General features: G+C 41.8%; 2 protein-coding genes across 2 annotated transcripts; both read right to left on the bottom strand.

The window, feature by feature from the left end:
- Nucleotides 1-2,521: 2,521 nt before the first annotated feature.
- On the bottom strand, nt 2,522-5,345 carry arl2bp (ADP-ribosylation factor-like 2 binding protein). The gene is made up of 7 exons (XM_030366995.1): nt 5,211-5,345; nt 4,855-4,924; nt 4,652-4,713; nt 4,083-4,189; nt 3,799-3,884; nt 3,379-3,475; nt 2,522-3,036 (listed from the first exon to the last, which is right to left on the bottom strand). Exons 1-7 carry the CDS (start codon nt 5,227-5,229, stop codon nt 2,935-2,937), a joined length of 543 nt encoding a protein of 180 aa, XP_030222855.1. The 5' UTR covers nt 5,230-5,345; the 3' UTR covers nt 2,522-2,934.
- Nucleotides 5,346-5,488: 143 nt separating this feature from the next.
- Nucleotides 5,489-19,919, bottom strand: rspry1 (ring finger and SPRY domain containing 1). Its single transcript, XM_030366965.1, has 15 exons — nt 19,527-19,919; nt 18,336-18,966; nt 17,443-17,495; nt 15,062-15,174; nt 14,791-14,917; nt 13,697-13,755; nt 12,875-12,941; nt 12,393-12,524; nt 12,074-12,189; nt 11,434-11,577; nt 11,010-11,121; nt 10,267-10,369; nt 9,012-9,164; nt 8,778-8,882; nt 5,489-8,130 (listed from the first exon to the last, which is right to left on the bottom strand). The coding sequence occupies exons 2-15, from the start codon at nt 18,731-18,733 to the stop codon at nt 8,034-8,036; spliced, it is 1,779 nt and encodes a 592-aa protein (XP_030222825.1). The 5' UTR covers nt 18,734-18,966; nt 19,527-19,919; the 3' UTR covers nt 5,489-8,033.
- Between the last annotated feature and the right edge of the window lie 410 nt (nt 19,920-20,329).

The raw sequence follows: 20,329 nt of genomic DNA on the forward strand, positions 1-20,329 counted from the left end.
CCTAATGAGCCAAAATATGTCTTGTTCGTTTAGATTCCAATAAAATGTAGTGGTGCCTGTGGATGTAATGGCACTCTCACTGTGTGTATACACATTGAGAGTGACAGTACTCTTACTTACTGTGCATAACAAGGAATGATTTGTACATGATTATTTGAAAGACATCTTTATTTAAAAAAACGTGTACAAATAACAAAGATCTATATGAACAACATGCATCTTACTATTTAATTATCTATGTTGATGTGTAAGCCACGTTTTTATCTTAAACAAACTAAGTATATTTCCAACACTTTCTGATCAATCCACACATGCAGGTGAATATCAAATCAAACATTACATCCACAGGCACTACATTTGACACTTCATGATAACTCACATTCCAGCGAGCATTTCCCATGAGCACAGGATTTTTGTTTTTCTGGTTGCAGTATATTATTATACTTACCATTAGTTTGATTATTATGATGGCCTACAGGATTAGCGTTCGCATTCAAATCTTTGCTTATCCTTATCCTTCCTCATGATTATCCATAAAGGTTGCAGTTCTCAACCAATAGAAAAACTAGGAGAAGGGCTCGAAAAATATGACCTAGCTTAGACTTTACTTGCTGACACTTGCAATCACATAGGGTGCGGACTTGTCCCAGATATGTGTGTGTGCATATGCGTGTGTATATGTGTGTGCGTATGCGTGCACGCGTAAAATATATAGAAGTCATTATATTTTGTACCTGTTGTAAGTTCCATTCCTTATCCAGTTCCTCAACATCTTGACAACCATGATCTCACATTCTGGGAGTCAGTTTGAACAGGCCACGTTGATGGTAATCAGCTGATTTTGCCTGTAGATAATTCACTTTCCAATGCAACATCTCGTATGAATCACTGGGTGGAGAATCTTTTTTCCCTTGCATCAATAACAGCTGACCATTGAGCTGGGAAACGCATTTCTGTCTATCTGTGCAAAATGTATGATATCTTTTGAATGCAGCATTCCCAAGGGCCTGAAACTTCAGGCAAGCTATGAGACAGATGCCCTACTATATGCTATGTAAATACTAGGTAAATTGATGTCTGTTATGTCTATCTATCGCCAAATTGCATATCACAATACTCATTGAGCCTTTCAACCACTGTAGAAAACCGTTGCATTTGCAATATTATGAATGTCATGGAAATGACCGCTAATCGCCACAGAGAAAGAAACGTAAAGTTTGAGAGTGCCAATTGAAATACAAAAAAAAGAAACATCCTGATTGTCAATAAGTGGAACATTGATGTAGTTCTCAAACACGACTGAGATCTGTGAGTCTCTGTCATTTGAATGTCTCACTCCACCATATTCAGAACCACCATCAGTCACATGCTCATATTACATGCTGCCACTTTTAAGCACACCAGTGCCTATGATCTAACTGACACACACACAAGCGCACAGACACAGACACACACACACAAACACACACACACACACACACACACACACACACACACACACACACACACGTGGTGTCAGCTGGTAGTGTAAGATTGTTCCTTGTCACAAGCTGTGTTGACTTTGTGGAATGAGTTGAGGTGATGTGGGAGTGGGAGAACACAGGCTCAGAGCGCTGAGATATTATTGTCAAACTTCCAGACATATGTTGTTCTTTCTTCACGCTTACATCTATCCCTTCTCAAATGTCAGAGTGTCAAAGGCAAATTGAAAAGACAATTACTCTGACAGATACACACACATGGCACAAAATGTCATATTTTCACAACCATGAAAGAAAGATTCAAAAGAAGCAATGAAAAAAAACTCCTGTGTCAAAAGATTCTCCAAAGGGTATAAACCATGCAGTGACCTCCAAACCTGATATTTGACAGTTGTGTAGTATCAGGTATTTTTATTTAGATGATATACAGTCCACCCACGTTAGTTATTATTCAACATTTTGACCTAACAGACCCCAGTCATGCAGCTGGCATAATGGAGGGGGGGGGGGGGGGGGTGGTCCACGGTTAAATGGCTGTCTTACAACTTGAGTTTTGACAGCTCTCTGATTGCATCCTGAATTCAGAGTTGCCCGACATCTGTCTGTAAACAACTGCCTGTCCCCCTGTCTGTCGGGCCTGACATCCATCTCAGCAGACGAACTGACCAGGCATGAAGGCACGCTCTACGGGAGAGAATCAGTGAAGACATTGGCTGTATCTGGGTGTGCCTACGCCCTTGTGTGTAAAGGGAAAGAAGGGTGGAGCAGTCAATAGCATAGCATTGTTGATAATATGTTGGGACAGCTATAACCAAATGCGACCTTCTTCTTCTTCTATCATAAAGAAAAAAACCAGCCATGACCCCAGAATTAAGTTACATCACAATCCCCACTTCAGACTTCATGAAGCAACCCTGGAGAATTGTCAACCACATTCATGGTTTGGAGAGGGTTTTAGAAGAGGGTTTGTTTTTGTTACAGTCTATGGTTAAGAAACAGTTATCACTATGGAATAGCCTACTAATAAGGAAAGATTTGTACATGATTTTTTGAAAGACATCTTTATTGAAAATAACGTGTACAAATAACAAAGATCTATATTACAAATGAACAACACACATCTTACTATTATAATGCCTATGTTGATGTGTAAGCCACGTTTTCATCTTAAACAAAATAAGTACATTTCCAACACTTGCTGATCAATCCACAAATGCATGTGAATATCACATCAAACATTACATCCACCACATTTGACCCCTCATGATAACTCGCATTCCAGCGAGCATTTCCCATGAGCACCGCAGAGCATTCTGTGGATTCTATAAAACACTTTTGTTTTCAAGCAATGCTTGTAACCAGTTATCAGGATGGAATAGCCAAAAAACAAAGCCAAACAATTTTCACGTAGTGCAACTAAAAGGGTTCACTGGGACCAGCTTTGCCATGTGTGTCACGAAGTTCCGGTTGATCCAATATGTCTGCTGCATCCTGTGCAACTCAAAGGGGTGACCACCAGGCCCTGGCTCAGGTCCAGCCCTTTCCCCTCCTTCTCCTTAACACACACACACACACACACACACACACACACACACACACACACACACACACACACACACACACACACACACACACACACACACACACACACACACACACACACGTACGTACGTTAGGGAGAAGTAAAAGTAAAAATAGTAAAGACAATTACTAACATGTTCCCTAATTATTATTTTTAAAGTAGCTTGTGTTGTATGCTTATAATAATTTTACCTTAAAAATATATATTAAGGTATTAAGATGAAGGTTGATGCTAGGCTATATTGAAAATTGATATTTGTTTGATCAAGCATTGATCAATAGTCACCTATTATATTGGATCTAGGTGACCACTTACTGCTCTGTAATCTAGAAACATCTCCTTGAAGGTCAAGAAGTCAGTGAAGCTGAGCAGCATGTCGAAGATATCCACAGGCACCTCTTCTTTATGTTGCCTGGAGAGGTGTGAGAAGGTGGGACAAAGTCACCAATGAGAACAACAATCAATAGAAATACCCATTATCGGCCAGTGTGCCACTTAGTGCTTTGTTATCGAAAATACACCCTATACGTCCTGGAAGTGGGTGAGGTGTCATATACCCACATTCACTATATAAAGTGCCTTACAATATAAATGAAATTAAATGTACATTTATATTAATCATTCAGGATCAACAAAATGAGTACATAAAGATTTGACTTTCAGTCACACAATATTTCAAGCCGCACCATAAAAACCCTAGTCTATTCCAGAAAGAGGTTTTAATGGGAGCCTTACATCAGAAGGTGTGTGAAGGCAGTCATGTTGAAGCTAGGGATCCTCTCCATCAGCTGCTGCTCCAGGTGCTTCTCCAGCAGGTCCACCTGGAAACAAAATCCTCCCTTGTCAGCGGGGGAAAACAACCCCTGACCGGAACCACTTATATTGTGGTGAACAAACAGTCAGCCAAGCGGTAAAGCTGATTACAGACCTAGATGACCTGTGTTCCTCAAACACGGGCGTGGGTTCTGAGTAAGAGCATGTGTGGACCTGCGGTGCCGTTGCGACAGTGGCGTACATACGTAATCGTTGAAGATGGGCGTGTAGCTGAGCTTGTTCTCGTCTGAGTCCTCAAACTCCATGTAGTGTTTTTCCATGAAGCTCCGCTGCAGCTGCTGGAACTCCCCCTCTGCGAACCACCAGAGAAAAGGAGACCCTGTTCAGATCTGATACCTGGGGTCCACTTACATTGGCTGGAGTAAACTAGAGTGTTGCCAACAATACCAGCTGGCCACTATGGAAGACACCCATGCCCTTTAACTTGCCGTGGCAGCTGTTGTTTTACATTATTAAAGCACAGCCCACTGCTATTCATATTGACACCAATATGAGGCAAACAAGTAAAAGAGTATTTGTTTCTGAGGGGAGTGTGTACGCAGTAATGAATGTATTGAGGGATGTTGCGAGGAATGCAGTTGCATTAACCCAACACAAGGAATGTGTTCATGAACATCGCTGACCACCTCTATGAGGCATTCTGACTACTATCCAGCTGATGTTTGCTAATAACAGCTGTGACCAACAGGGTGAAAGAGATTCATGTAACACCGGCTCTTGGCATTTATTTACAATTGGGAGTGAGAAATCTGACCCATGATGATGTCCTCAATCCTCCCTATGACGGCATCGAAGGCTGCGTCTGCTGCGGACGAACTGGAAGAGAAGGACAGACGCACTCGCATTTCCAAATGGTACATTCATTGACAATACATTGACTGTACATTTACCACAGCATACAGACAGAACAAGGCCGAATAGCCTACATATAACGAACGTCATGTAACGTAGGCCTACCTAGAAAGGGCAAAGTTTTCCTCGTCTTCTTCCACCATCTCAACCATGTTATCCTCAAAATCCAACAGATCTGAAATTAAGAGCAATTAAGTGAACATCAGAGCCTAGTCACAGCCGTGGAGAAGAGGGTTCACGTAAGACACTAGTAGGGGTCACTTTAACGAATAGCGGGACGACCTCTCTTCTTTCAACATAACAGAAGCTTTAATTCCCCAAACGTAAACATTCTTCATCGTATTCACTAGCATACCTGCTAACGTTAGCAATGATTCTAAGGCATTAAAGATGCCCTTCACCTTAGCCAGTATGTTGGTACTTTCAAAATATAGGGAAATTAAGTAACATCATTCACTTACCAAGTTCTTTGACATCCATTTTATCTTCTCCGCAATTTGAAAAGACGCCGTAGACTATTTACGCACAATTCTGTTGCCAAGGAAACGGGTAAAGCATGTGCGTCCGTACTTTTTCCTCCGGGCGACAATCTTCTCCCAAAACGTTCCACAGCGTGTAGACAGCAGATTAACAAATCATATTTTTTAGGTGTGTTTGATTGTATATCGTCATGTGATGCATTTTATTATCAATAATAAATACATTTGTAAAAAAAAATGATAACGATTAAATAGCCAACTTCTTTTCTTTTTCCATTTATAATACAGCATATTACAGTTCATAACATTGCATTACAAATTTCATGGGTTTATGTCATGAAATGCCATTTTTTCCACTTAAAATAAGGGCAATCCAGCAAATAGAACTTACAATTATTACAAATATCACAATCCAGGGAACAACAATTCTTTAATAAATCACATCTTTGGAAACCCAGGGCCAAAATATTCAATATAGATGTTTAAGTAAAACTCACAATTTCTTACAGTCTTGAATTAATATTTTCTGCCCCGGAGATGAATTGTATTTTTTTTCTTCCATGTTCAAGGTGCTCTGGGATGTACAAAGTGCTCAAAGAGCAAACAATAACCATGTGTTTTTCATTCTCAGAAATGCATATACATAGAAATCCCGCTAGTTGTTTGAATGGCTTTAGAAACCAATTACATGCAATATTGTAAGATTGGGAACCATTAACAATTGTTTGAGCTAAATGATTTGATTAAAGAAAAAATAAGCATTAAGAACTTTTCCCAGCTCTCAATTCAATAAAGCTTTTCACTTTTATAAAGTTATATATTTTTCTTCAATCATAATTGTGTTAATATAACATATTGGAAATCAAAAAAAGATATATCAACAATCGATATTCAGTCAAACCAGAGGTCTTTCAAGTAAACAACGCCGGGAGAGAATGAGGGAGGAGGCCGGGTAGAATATGAGAAAAATGAAGAGAAAGGACGAAGAACGAGAGAAAATGGAGAGACAGCAAATATTCTCAAGAGTATTAACATATTTTTTTCGGAATTCAGCATCATCCAATTCATAAGCTTGTAAATGCAGGTTGTTTTTAGTAATGTAGCATCAAATGGTATTATACTATATTCACTACGACTCAATGTAGACTGAGGCCTTTCGAGTCTACAGTGGGGCCTGTTAAAGCCCTTTTCACAGAAGTATTATCGTAGGAGAAACGTTGTCTCTCAAAACACCAATCATGATTCTTCTCAGTTTAGGTACCTGGGCACGGTATTTGTGTGTAAAAGTGAAGATAATCCTGCTACACAAAAGGAGACAACCCAAAATTAGTAATATGAGCTTTGCCTCACCTATGATGACATCTCTGTGAAAGTGTCCATTGTTTTTACCATGGGGATATTTTATTTTTATTTTTAGTACCTTCATTTGTGTGATGCATTGACTGATGATATTGTGTATGGGTATGTAGAAGGAAAAATAGTCGAAAAAATCATTGGAAATTCACTATACTTAAACAGCTTACTTATTGGCAGATACAACACAGAATCCCGACGGCTCTTTGCTCTCATCAACTGAAAGCTCGCTGGCTGCCTATAGCCCACTACCTGTAGCCTACTGTAAACTAGCCAGGTGTCAACATCAAATTGCACAATTATTTAAAGCACATGGGACAGCAACATCACATGGGGTTTGTACAAATTACTTTCATAATAAATTAGTGACCCCATTAAACTGTAGTCAATGCAAATTCGACATAATGGCAGACCGCACATTGACAAAGTTATAGTTCCAGGAGGTATCATATAGATAACAAAGGTTTTGTTGTTAGGAGGCCTTTTCAGTTAATCATTATCAATGAATTAAAACATGTTGCCTAATCTCACCAGGCTGCCTGCAGGTAATATGTGTCTGACCATGACAAGCTGAAAGGACACAGAGAAATGCCAGAGCTGTGTTGGTTGGATGGTGTTTTCATACCAATTGTAGTTCCAGGAGATACCATGTAGATGACAGAGGTTTTGTAAGGAGGCCTTTTCAATGGATTTGATTTCAGTGAAAGTCCATTTTCTTTGCAATAGTGTAGTAAGCAAGTCTGTGACTGTGCTATGATTATATAATGATGATGAAATAATATAGTATTGCACCTTGGGTATCATTTCATCACTCACAGGCTCAACACAAACAGTGCGATCAAGTCAGATGGCCAATCTAACCTACCGATTACGCAAGGCTTTCTGAAGGAAACGTTCTTAACTTTTAAGAACTTTTCTCAGGAATGACATGGAACGCACGCACGCACACACACACACACACACACACACACACACACACACACACACACACACACACACACACACACACACACACACACACACACACACACACACACACACACACACACACACACACACACACCGTTTAAATCTGATGTAAAAACAGCGTAAATAGAAGTAGTCTATGAGCTGCTATAAAAAAAAATCTTGCCATTTGTAATGTGATTGAATAAGCTCCTCCCATTCTTCCTTCTGGTTCCAGAACAATCAAGCAGGTGAATTGCGGACATCTTCCTCTCACCAGCAGTGAGCTGGGGCAGTTCCAGAAAAGGCTCCAAGGTATCCACCCTTCCCAACGACCCTTGCTCGGGTTCTCCTGTCCTCCCCCAACCCGATGTCCCTCACCTGTGCCAGTCCCTTCCCATTCAAGCGTGGCCGTGCCCGGGGACCCGTGCCGGGGCCCCGGGGCGTGGAGGTGCGGGGCCCAGGGGGGGGCTGAGCGTGTCCTGGTGTGAGGCGTCAGGGGCTGTGTCAGGACACGTGTGCAATCAGTCTGACGCGGGTCTGGATGTCCTGGCGGCACAGCGGACAGGTCTCTAACTGTAAGGCACACTCCATGCATATACCACTGGGGAGGGAGACAGAGAGACACCGTTAACACCAAGCAGATAGGATAGTACAGGGGTCTCCAACACAGAGCCCGCGGGCACCAGGTCGCCCCCAAGGACCGCATGAGGCGCCCACAGGCCTGGTCTAAACATAGCACAATTCATCCAACAACTCTTTCCCACCTTTTTTAAGTCATTGTTGATAATTATTGTGAGAAATCATCAACATGATCAGTGTCTACACATAGATGAGTATCATTAATCGTTAATAATAATATACAACTAAAGGCAAACTGAGCAAATTTGTTATTTCAGAAGAGTGTATCAAACTGGGTGCCCTTCGTCTGACTCAGTGCCCATTCAGTAGCCCTCAGGTTCAAAAAGGTTGGCGACCCCTGGGATAGTATTATTATGAATTGATCCGATTTATAGCAGAATGTAAGCAGAATTTATACTTTTTGTCAATTACTTGATATTCTTATTTAGGTATGCATCTCTGTTAAATTCTTGTTACTGTCCTGTACTTATGCTGAAATAACATAAGCATAAACATAAACAAACATTTTATCTAGTCTTATAACAGCATGTTAGTTTGAGACAGAGACCACACACACACACACACACACACACACACACGCACGCGCACACGCACACGCACGAGACGTACCCGTGTCCACAGGGGCGCAGCTCTGTGTCGGCCATGATGTCACAGCACAGCGTACAGCAGTTGTCCCGGATGCTCACCTGCTTTAGCAGGGCCAGGCGACGGTGTCTGGCGGAGGCAAGCACAATCCCAGCTCAGTGACACGGCAAACCAAACACACATCACACACCCATCGTTCACTTGGAAAACGGCTCTTCCTCCTGCATAAGAGCCGTGTGGGGGGGGGGGGGGTCCTACCGGGGCAGGATGATCTTCTCGGTGGGCAAAAGGGAGGCAAAGTCGTTAAAGGTGCTGAACCGGACGGGGGGCGCGTGGCGGAACGGCTTGGCCCCAAAGTTGAACTCACACTGCTGGTAGGACATGAAGCTGGCCGCCGCAAAGAAGCCCGACCTGGGGAAGAGCAAGGGGAAGGAGATCAAGATCACTGTATACAACTGGTTTTCTCCAGTTTTTTTACTCTGGAAAGTATGCATCTGTTTGACAGGCCCATACTTAGGGATGGGTATCGTTAAGATTTGAACGATACTACTCCTCCTAACGATACTCTTTGTTGATCCGGTACTTAAACTGTACTCTTATCAGTTATTTTAGAGAAAAAATAAAAATCTTCAGCAGAAACAGCTTACAATGTTTTGAATAGTTATTTTGGACTAGCCTGGCACGGCCCGCCTACGTACCTCCGCTCAATTATCCTTTCTCAATTATTATATTCGCGGGTTTTCTGCAGACAATTTTTTTTCGGCTGGCCATTCAGCGAACAGAGGGAGTGGCTGAGAACAATGCCGTTGAGGTTGTGCGCTAGATTGAGTTGTAGTCAAACCGTAGCGATTGGTTATGGCAGATCCAGAGTGGAACTGGGCAGATCCAATAGTTTTAAACTCCAACAGACACCAGACTTTAAGTGAGTTAACGTTTGTAAATGGAGAGTGGCCAGACTCAAATGCAAATGAAGTACAAGAGTCTGGTAGGACCAGGCTAATTTTGGACCCTATATTAATGTGAAATTGGAAATGTAGAATAAACAAAAAAAAAAAAAAAAAAAAGAAAAGTCAGTGCCATAGAACATAAAAATGGGCTATGTATCCCCCTAGACTGGTCAGATTCTCCAATTCTCAGCGTCTTTTCAAATTCGTTGCTAATGTGGCTGGCGTTCAGAATTGTTTCCCCAGACCCGGAGGGCACATTCAAATCTCTATTTGTTTAATCATAAAACTCTTTCAAATGTTCGTCTGCACTTTTGGCTTTAGCAGTAGCTACGTTGTTGTTATTGTTTCCAGAGGCCGCATGCCGGTTACAGTAAATACTCGGGTGCCGGTATACGTCGGGGAGCGTCGTTCAATATATCGGCAGAGGGAACGACGCTCACGTACATGTTCAGTAGCTTCAAACGAGTACCTTCAGTTCACTGTTCAGCAAATACAGGAGCACGTTCAATGAACACCGCTGCAGAGTGTGTGCGTGCGTGCGTGCGTGCGTGCATGTGTCTGCATACGTGGCTGAGGAGAAGACTTGTTTTTCTGGGGGCAGTTGGTGACCATTCAAGGAAAAGATCATCTGCTTCTTGCTGAGGTCCAACAGGAACCCAACAGCATCACCTGAAAGCAAGAAAAGAGGAAGAGAAACCCAAAGGATCGTAAACAAGCATGGGATTGGGCTTGGGCTCGAAATACACCGTTACTGTCCCACCCAGAGGGCAACGCCATGGGCTGTTAGTGAACTGCAGATAATTGTTTTAGTGGAGGAAATTTAAGCTGATTGGGTCCCAAACCCACGAATGGTGGCTGCGCGAAAGACACTTCAGATAACTGGGATAACTAGGATCTTGGTTTATAAAATCCCGACGAGAAGACGGTTGGCATTGAGTTAACAAGGTTTTGGGGGTACATTTTAAGAAGGGGTTGTGGCAGGATCTTCAATTGTTAAAAGGAAAGTGAAACACTCTGCCCGATGTGTAAAAATGCTTTCAGGCTTTTCTCATTCTGGGCTAGGGCTTCTTCAGCTTTAGTAGGCGGAGGGCAGGTGCATCACATCAGCGCTAAATCAGCAGGTCACAGATATCAGCAGATATCATCCAACAAATTAAGGAAATTTAAAAGTTAACCTATAGGGGTAGTCATCTGATGCAAACAAATCTATGAGTGGTGTTAGGGTTTGGTTCTCCTTTAAGAGGTAATTGGAGTGAAAGTAGAACCCAGAATTAGATTTGACAGGTATGGTAATTTAATGACGTTATACCTTCCTTCCAGCAGGGGTGAGAGTGGGCTTTACTGCGGGCGTTGTACCAGATCAGCTGCCTGCAGCCATCGTATGCACACGAGTACTCATCGTCTCCTATCCCGTAACCCTCCTGTAGGACAAAAGACACCATAGAAAACTTTTCTTATACAAGAAAAACAACACGAAACCGACTCACATCGATAAATAATATGTAATTGAAGGTGCTTCAAAAAGTGTGGCAATGATGGATTGTTATAAATCACACAAATGCCATGCAAAAATAGGTCTATAATACTAGCTTCTAATGAAACAAGACGTAGGAATGATCTGCTAAGTGTACCTCATTTTTATAAAGACTTTACAAATGTCACAGAGACCAATGATGAGCCATCCTATCGGACAGCCGAGACGTAAAACAAATGGATGAATGTCTTGAGCGTACGTGGTTGAGGAACTTGCTGTCCTTGGTGGCCCAGCCGATCTGCATCACCCCGGAGGTGATGACCGTCACCTCGTAGTACCACACGCCAGAGTCCACGCAGAACGTACAGCGCACGCTCTCAAAGGACGCCGCGTCGCACCGCGCCTGCACGGCGGCGGGGGGGAGGAGGGAGGAGGCGATCGGAGGAGGAGGATCAAGAGAGAACAAAATCCATTTAGACGGATTTTAGAAACCGGAAAAAGCAGGGAGAATAAATCTAATTATGACCCCATTATTGGTACCCTCAATCGTATTAGGCTGTTTTCTTTTTAATAGTTTTAGCTTGGATAGTGTCCTCTAAGAAGACTTTTACTGCTGTTCTGGTTCCCATTTTGACAGAACGGCCACCATGGCCTTGTCTTTTAACTATTTATTCAAGGGCACTCACTGTATTATGGGTAATAGAAGTCCACCCACATATCTGGTTGCTATGCCAGACTGCTACACATTTACTCTTCTAGTCAGGTAGCAAAACATTTTTTACAATATAATTCATTAAATGTCATCACCCTCAGTATGCACAAGCAAACAATGAATGTTTGATTGAATAAAGAGCTCCATAAATGAGCAACAGAGCAGACTGCGGAGCACAAAAGCCCACCTCCAGGCCGGTAGGGGAGATCTTCAGGTACTCGCTGACGTCGTTGCTGTTCAGCATAGCGTTGATGTGCGTAAGGTTGACCTTCTCGTAGGTGAACTGTCGACTGTCCTTCAGGACTGGTTGGAGGGAGGCACAAGTCAATTTCTAGTCAAAATGGATGGGGCATTAAGGCCAACTCGTTGAAAACAAATTAATCAAGTTGTTAAACATCTATTTTTTTTCGTTACATTTAATACTTTGATTTGTACAGTACAAATTACACATTTTAATCAAAAAACTCTAAACAAGGGCCTACATTCTATCAAGAAGGGTTACTCACAGAGGTTGTCCAGACTCCACTGGGAGCAGAATCCAACCTGTCTCTTGAGGTAATCAGACTGCTCCGCCCACAACTCCAGAACAGCGAGACGTTCACTGATACACGAATCACACACGGTCAGCTTGTTTTCACCTGGACACAGGAGGAGAACACACGGAGATCTGTGATACTCTGTGTACGAATTGTAATCGATGTATGTTCCCGAGAACATAATAGACTTTGTATTTGTAACAAAACGTCACCCAAGGCCATCAAACATCAAAGACAGAATCACCCACCATTACACTAACCCTGTACTTTCACACACATAGCATGTGCTAATCAACAAAGGGGCAGGATAGGGAAGTGGCAATGGTGTCGGAAAAGAGTGGTGCTCTCTCAAGTCAGGTGCTGACTTGAAATTGTATATGAAACCAGCACAAAAAGAAAAGACCTATCAACCTCAAATACGGCAGTCCACTGTGTCAAGTGTTTGAACTTACTGGTCTGGGAGAACTTCTCCAAAGCAATGAGAGCAAACAGCATGACTGTAGGGTGGGCCTCAGAGCTCTGGAAAACCAAACAGAAGGCAAGAGTGAAGGGACAAAAAGGCTAGTGCTTTCGCTATACTATGGAAGTTGTCATACCGAATATAGAAGTTGAGAGTACCATGTCATGCGGAATGTAGAAGTTGAGCGTGCCTACAAAGCTTTAATCACTCATTAATAGTGAAACTAATAATAAAATGTATTAAGTGTGTATAGATTAATTGCCTTTCCTTCAATTTAGACAAATCACACAAAAAAAATTCATGGAATACAACAGTTTTACATAACCATATAATTGCTTGTTGCTTGTTGCAATTACCTAAATCAATGAACAAACTAACAAAAGGTTTTCTCTGGGTGAGGCTCACAGCCTGAGACGCTATGGTAACTGAACTGAGAGTAGTCTAATTGTAGTACTTGAAACCAAAAATTTCAGGCATTCCCTGAATTCTGACTTAACATATCTGGTTAACCTGGAAATGCAGCTTCTTTTTACCGTGTTCTGTTTTTGAAGGACTTATTTGAGGGGCAGATGAAAAAAAGTAACGATTTCTTCACTTGTAGAGGTTGTTTGAATCATCTTTTCCTTTTCTACACTAGGCTAATACTAATACACTAATGCAGTCATCATTTATTTAATATATACCTTTTTTGATGGGTGAATATTAACGATGACTGTGGAAATGAGGCAACAATGTGTAAACGGTCTATCTTAATCCATAGGGTCTCAACCAATAAAGGTTAATGTAAAAGTGATTGAGTGGTAAAGATGCTCACCAGGCTCTCCAGAAGATATTCAAGAGTTCCAGGGCTCAATAGTCCGATACTAGCGGGTCCTAAGAGAAGGAATAACATGACATTCTTAAAGAAAGGGTGGGTCCATCAAACATCAAGCCACCATTTCAAAACGTATTACTATTCTAAACAGAGAATTCTTCATTATTTTTGGTGCTGTGCTTATAATGCCACTTGTGATGCACTGCCGGCGCAATTATATGATCAGCTTCTTCTGGCTGGGTTGTCTACAAGTCGGGTTACTTGTCAGCGGCACATCACAGGTGGCCTAATAATCTCAGCGCCAAAAATAGTGAACTCGTTTTTAAAGATCCCATAACATGTTTTTTTAGGGTTAATAATTATATTTGGGGGTACTACTAGAATATGGGTACATGCCTGTATGTAAGAAATTCCACTTATTATTCTCACAATGTATGTAATTTATGCAAAACCAATTTCAGCGTCTTTCAAAAACGTGTTGCATTAGGCATGATATCTCCCCTTTAATAAGAGACTATTCGGAACACATTAGAAATCTTTGGAACGTACTCAAGTGTGTTCACCTTACAGGAACAGGAGGTAGGCAACTGTAACTCTGCAATTCAATGGAAGCTAACCCTAACCTAGCGCGCTCCCCTTCTTATATATAGCAAACAAGTGGATGACAAGAGTACTGCAGCCTTCGAGCCGTTGAGCTACACTGTGGCCAGCAGAGGGCTGCTTGAGAATCTATTGAGAATCTATTTCAGTACGACGACTGTAATATTATCTTGTAGCGAACTTGACCATTGCATCTGAAAGTACTCCAGGCTCTGTCATTATCTAGAGAAGCCAAGCCAAATCCCACAAAGTCAGCTAATTCCCCCGATCTGGAGCTTGGCATGCTTTGCATGTGCCTGCGTGTCCACGTTGGTGTGCTGTAAACACCACAAACCACTTGGAGGAGCTGTGAGGTCCAGGGAATGTCAGTGTGTCCAGTCATGTGTTAGTATGTGTGTGTGGTCATGTGGTCATGTGGTGTGTTTGTGCGTCTGGTCATGTGCCTGTGAGCGCCTGGGGAAAGGTGCGTGTGCGCGTATGTGTGCGTGTCGTACCAGCCAGTTTCTCTGCCAGGCAGCCCAGGACAGCGGTGGTGTTCCTGTGTTTCGCTGGGCTAAGAGCGTCCTGACGCGCCACAGTTGAACTCAGACTCAACATGTCTGAGAGCTTCTGGAGAGCATCCTACAAACAGAGACCACATTAAGAATCTGAGGTCGTCTACGGCACAGAAACACACATTTTCACACAAGTTTGTCTGCCCCATGAATCAACTGGACACCTTTTTGTATCACTCTTTAATCCTTCATTACTACAAAAGGTGCACACCTTGGTGGGTAAGGGGCACTCGTCGAGCAGGAGGGTGATCACAGCAGGACCCAGGGGATCGTCCAATGGAATCACTCGGATTAGAGACTGCACAACCTCCAGCCAGCCGTCGTCTGGAGAGACATTATTACATTTTATGGGTCAGAAATGAGCCGGGAGACGTCTAAACCATAATTCATACAGAGGCGCACACATTCAACTAGAAAAATATATTCTCCTAGAGAATAACCACAAACACATAACAATTGTATAATAGTATATCTATTCTAGTCTTTAGTCATTTTTGCCGCTAGGGTTCTCTTAATCAAACAATAACAAAGGATGTGGTTTGATGATGCAGTGAAGCAACGTGGGAACATAGGAGTTGTTGTTTTCACTACCATGGCCGTTGAAAATCCAAATGAAGTAAATTACGCAAAAATCATGTTCACAGTCAAGTTCATTTATTCACCTCACGTCAAGTGAGGTTAACGTGCTCGCCCACCATTAGATGACTACCCACAGCTATATATTATGATTTCTGGGTTAGACAAGCAAGGTTATGCATGGTCAAAACAATCATACAAAAAAAACGTTGAACGTTTTTGTAATTTCATAACATTACCATAGAAATTACTTGTTTGACAGAATTAGATTCAACTTGTGGATGTAGCTGACGAGGGGGGGTTGACAAGGTTGTCGTTTTTTTGTTAAGCTAGAAAGATCTTGGATATTCAACAGATATTCATGTTCTGAATTACATTGATGTAACCCGGAGAACGAAGGTCGAGATCTCCGCAATATATCTATCCAGCCATCCATCCATCCATCTATCTATCTATCCATCTCTATACACACACACACACACAAACTCCTGCAAAGGAGTCGGGAGAAGCACTTGTTTCGTCAATATTTGTACACAAAAAGGATAACGAAATTTAAGTGTTTTCCCGGAAGTTAAATAGCATAATATGCTATTTAACTTCCGGGAAAACACTTAAATTCCGTTATCCAATAAAGAAGATATTGGTCTATCTTCTTTATTGAGAAGATAGACCAATAGCGATCTAGCTTACTACAATGTGTCACTTTAATAACTGGCTCATGCCAGCAACCAAGTGAATGCAGTGTTTTAATGTATTGCACAATACAGACTTAACTTGGATGGGTCCTTTTCTATTTAATTTTTGTATCGGCCAGAGACAACGCCAACAACGATCAATGATGGTTCCCATAAATTTTCTTATTTCATTGTAGGGCTGTGCGCAACACATTGATTTGCTACCTCTCTCTCCCTCTCCCTCTCCCCAGCACACCATCCGTGAATAGCCCCTCCTCTCTGTGCACACTCTGAATCAAGACAATCGCAGGAGGAAGGTTTGTTGTTGGCTTTTCCCCGCAGAGAAGACGGCTGGCCATATTCATTAAAAGAATCAATCCCGAGTTCACGATCAGTATTAGGCTTGGCATCGCCAGAATGGAACCTCTGATCATTTCCAAGTGGCGTCCCCAATCGGCGCTGACAAAAATGCCTCTGGATGCAACGGGATAGGCCCACAACCAATCATAGCAGCAAAGTGGGTGCCGCTGCATTGAGCGACAAAAACACTTTCTTTTCAACAAATGCAACTAGTGCAATCAATTGTTATGCTTTTAGTGTTACTCTACCGACCAGTTTGTCCAGAACAGTTTTGATAGCAGATTCAACAGACTGTCCTACATCAGCAACAGCAATCTTTGTTGTTGTTGAAAATGACTCCACCGCACAGTCATCGTAATTATCGAGCATCATGTTAGATAAATAGTTGTGGTTGGTCGCTCTATCTCGTACCGGGAAGACATGTTTTGTATGGGGAGGGGAGCCAGATCTTATCTGCAGAGCAATTGAATCACGGTATTATAAACAGCCTAATTCATGCCATGCAGGACATGCAGTTCTTTACCTTCTTTCAATTGTTGTAGAGCTAGCGGGATCCACTACTAAACAGAACCGTATCACTTTTAATCCATTGGGAACAAATTGAAACGCGAGATGTCTCCAGTTTAATTGCATGTTAGTTAGGCTATTATTTAGTGAAGGTAAAATCTATTCAGTAATTCTATTGTAGAAATAATGAGAAAATTATGAATTTATAGGGAGGAGCACTGCTGCCTGAACGGTGATCACATCGCTGTTATTCAGAGCGTGAATATCTTTTGAATAACAACTCCCAGTATCCAACATTACTGCTTGTGCTCACATGCATAATATCAATGGGATGCTTACAACACGCTACTACCTGTCATATTGGAACACAGGTTTGTTTAACATATCACAATCAAAACAATCACTTCCAAGAGTTTCCCGGGTAGTAAATTAATCGACAGGTTTACCATTATATGCCAACACACATCTTTCTCACCTGTCTCTGCCATCTCATGCAAGGTGATCATGGAGTAGGGGGGCTCTTGTTCACTACAAAACAAGACACAAGAGAATATAAGGATAATATGGGCTTTGTATTGCACTCACATACAGTAACATCCATGGCAGTATTTTAGCTATCCATAGTTTGTGGCATGTTATCAGCAATTTATAATTGTCATGTATACATTACTCATTTATAATATGTTCTCTGTGAGGGAGACTTTTAAGGGGCTTTTTCGACTAGAAGATACCATTATTGTTGTGAGCTATCAGAACCAATGTAATCTGAGAAGTATAACCACTTAGAGCATATTCCTATTTAGGTGCTTTCCTGGAATCATTACGTAGCCTAATTGATACTTAAACTGTCCAGACAAGTTCAGGCAATTCAATAATACAATACAAATAACGATGACGATGCTTGGGCAAAGAATATACCGTAAACATCCAACACTTTCATCAGCTAGGACAACATAAAGTATTTAATGTTACTGTTGACAAGCAACATAACGTTCACACATTTATCAATTGGCTGATGATATATTAAAAACAGCTTAAGTATTTTATGTTTATTTTGGTAGTTGTGTTATATTCTAAGAACTTTGACGTCTCCGACTTGAGATAAGCAACAGTTAACAAAATATTTCCTCTGGGATCAATAAATTAATCAGTATCTGTTCAACATCAACTTTCCGTGTAAGATCAAGAATCCCATATCTAGGAAATAGCTGCTTTAAGCCGAATCATCAAACCTAATGCACTTAAACAGCCCATGAGTAAAAGCCGCTCATGTCAGAATCTTAAAGGAGAATACTACAGGGATTATGGGCTGCAAGACAAAACAACTGGAAATTGTGACAGTTGTTATGATACTAGTTTTGGACTTACTTGTCCACAAGAGTCCTGATGACAGAGAGTGTATCCAGCACCAGCCCGTCTACATTCTGCTTCTTCCGTCTTGGCTCATGGGGTCCCCGCCCGCGGCGCGGTGGTCTCACCGGGTCCCTCGGCCGGCTGCTCCTGGTCTCGCTGGTGTCTACGGTGGCTCCCGTTCCCTGATCCACCCGGCGGGTCTGCCCTCGGACGGCCCTCGATGAGCCGTGGTAGTGGTCCTCCAAGTCACTGTCCTCTCGGCACACACAGCTGTTACCCATAGTTACTGTGCCGGAGACGGCCCTGGCGAGGGTCTCCCAGAATGAACGAGGGGGTTTGGAGGAGGAAAGGAAGAGCAGAACCTGCACAAGGCTCCTGCAGGCACAGAAAGTGATCCAAGCTGCTACTATCATATCATTTGGAGCGCATGGTTTTGTGGGAGTCTTGTCCCAATCGACCAGGTGGGATCAGTGGCGCTGATCATAGCGTGGCCTAGCGACGGGGAAGCCAAATTCTTTACTCCTTTCAATACTCGTTATGGTTGGTTAAATGGGCTGTGACAAGTTGCAGGAATGCAATTGAGAGAGCTCTAGATATTATAGATGTTACCGACACAGGGTCCAGCTTTCCCCACTGTCTCCCACACCTGAGAATAACAGAGAGAACCATGAAAATGTTATCAAAAAGGTACACCACCTTCATTTTGCTCAAAGTACGAGTTCTGCGTTGTCCACACTTAACTGTAGACATCTATAACAATATAGCCAACTCATCGTGTTCACATATTTGATCTTTTAAAGACCTCCTAAGTAAATCTTGCTTTTTTCATCCTGTCACAGTACTGGGAAAGCTGTACCTAATACTGAACATAATATGGAATGAGTCAATGCATTAATCACATAACTATTGACACTTCCATCATTAATGTAGGATACTAACTATACTTATTTTTTGTCGAGGACAGTCAGATCTCTTCAATGGCTAATAACATAGTATGAACACCGCTACGGTATAATGATTGCAGTAAGTATGATTAAAAAAACGCTAGGTTATTTAGATGGTAAGCTATTTAGCCACCCACAAAGCTTGTAAGGTGAAAGAGGCGTGTAAGCAGAAATCAAATATCAGTCCCACCTTACACCCGGGCTTATTATTACGTTAACACAAATAATGCAAAAAACATATTTGCCTAAGACCATTACTTACTTGAGATATACGTGTTCAAACGAAATCCATCAAGAGGTGTAGCTTGAAGCAGCCCACAATGTATAATGTAGGGTTCAGCAGACTCTTGGTTATGATGTTAGCAAGCTATACAAGTTAGCTAGGATTGGTAGCAATTTTCTACGCGTAACGATTTAACAACGGACTATTCAGTCATCATTTTTGTAATTTCGTACAATTCAAATATTTGTGACTATGTACGCTTCGATATGAATACACAATAATAATTTCATTTGACGGTAGCAAGCGTTTCGTATACACACAAACACACACTATAAGGCTAGCGGCGCAAGCTAAGTTCCGTAGCTTTAGCTCCAGTAGGATGTGGATGCGGAGGCTGGGCGGCTGACGACTAGGGGTGTAACGTTACTGTTCTCCAAACAAATACCATACAAAGGAGTCAGTACCACAACTGTTGCATCGAGGCTTTGTGGTGGAGCTGATCACAATCACATGAGTTGGCAATTTGTACTTGTAGGGCAAATCTGTTTGTATTTTTTTTTATGTACTGTAACTGTAACATTTTATTTGTCAGTTTCAACCGTTATTATGTTGATAAATAAAATGGTAGTTATTTAAGGCCTACTTTGCATATCATTAATGTCAATATTCATGGGTCGGTACATTTCTGAGAATCAGATGCAAATGTATTTTTGCAGCCTTTGTTTGTATGTTTTATTTTAATTACATCAGTCAGACTTTGACTCTAGAAGGAGATATCTTGAAATCCTTTTACACCAAGCAATTAAAAAAAACTAGATCGAATGAAATATTTGTGTATATGT

This window comes from Gadus morhua, chromosome 9 (assembly GCF_902167405.1).
Source record: "Gadus morhua chromosome 9, gadMor3.0, whole genome shotgun sequence".
Classification (NCBI taxonomy): Eukaryota; Metazoa; Chordata; class Actinopteri; order Gadiformes; family Gadidae; genus Gadus; species Gadus morhua.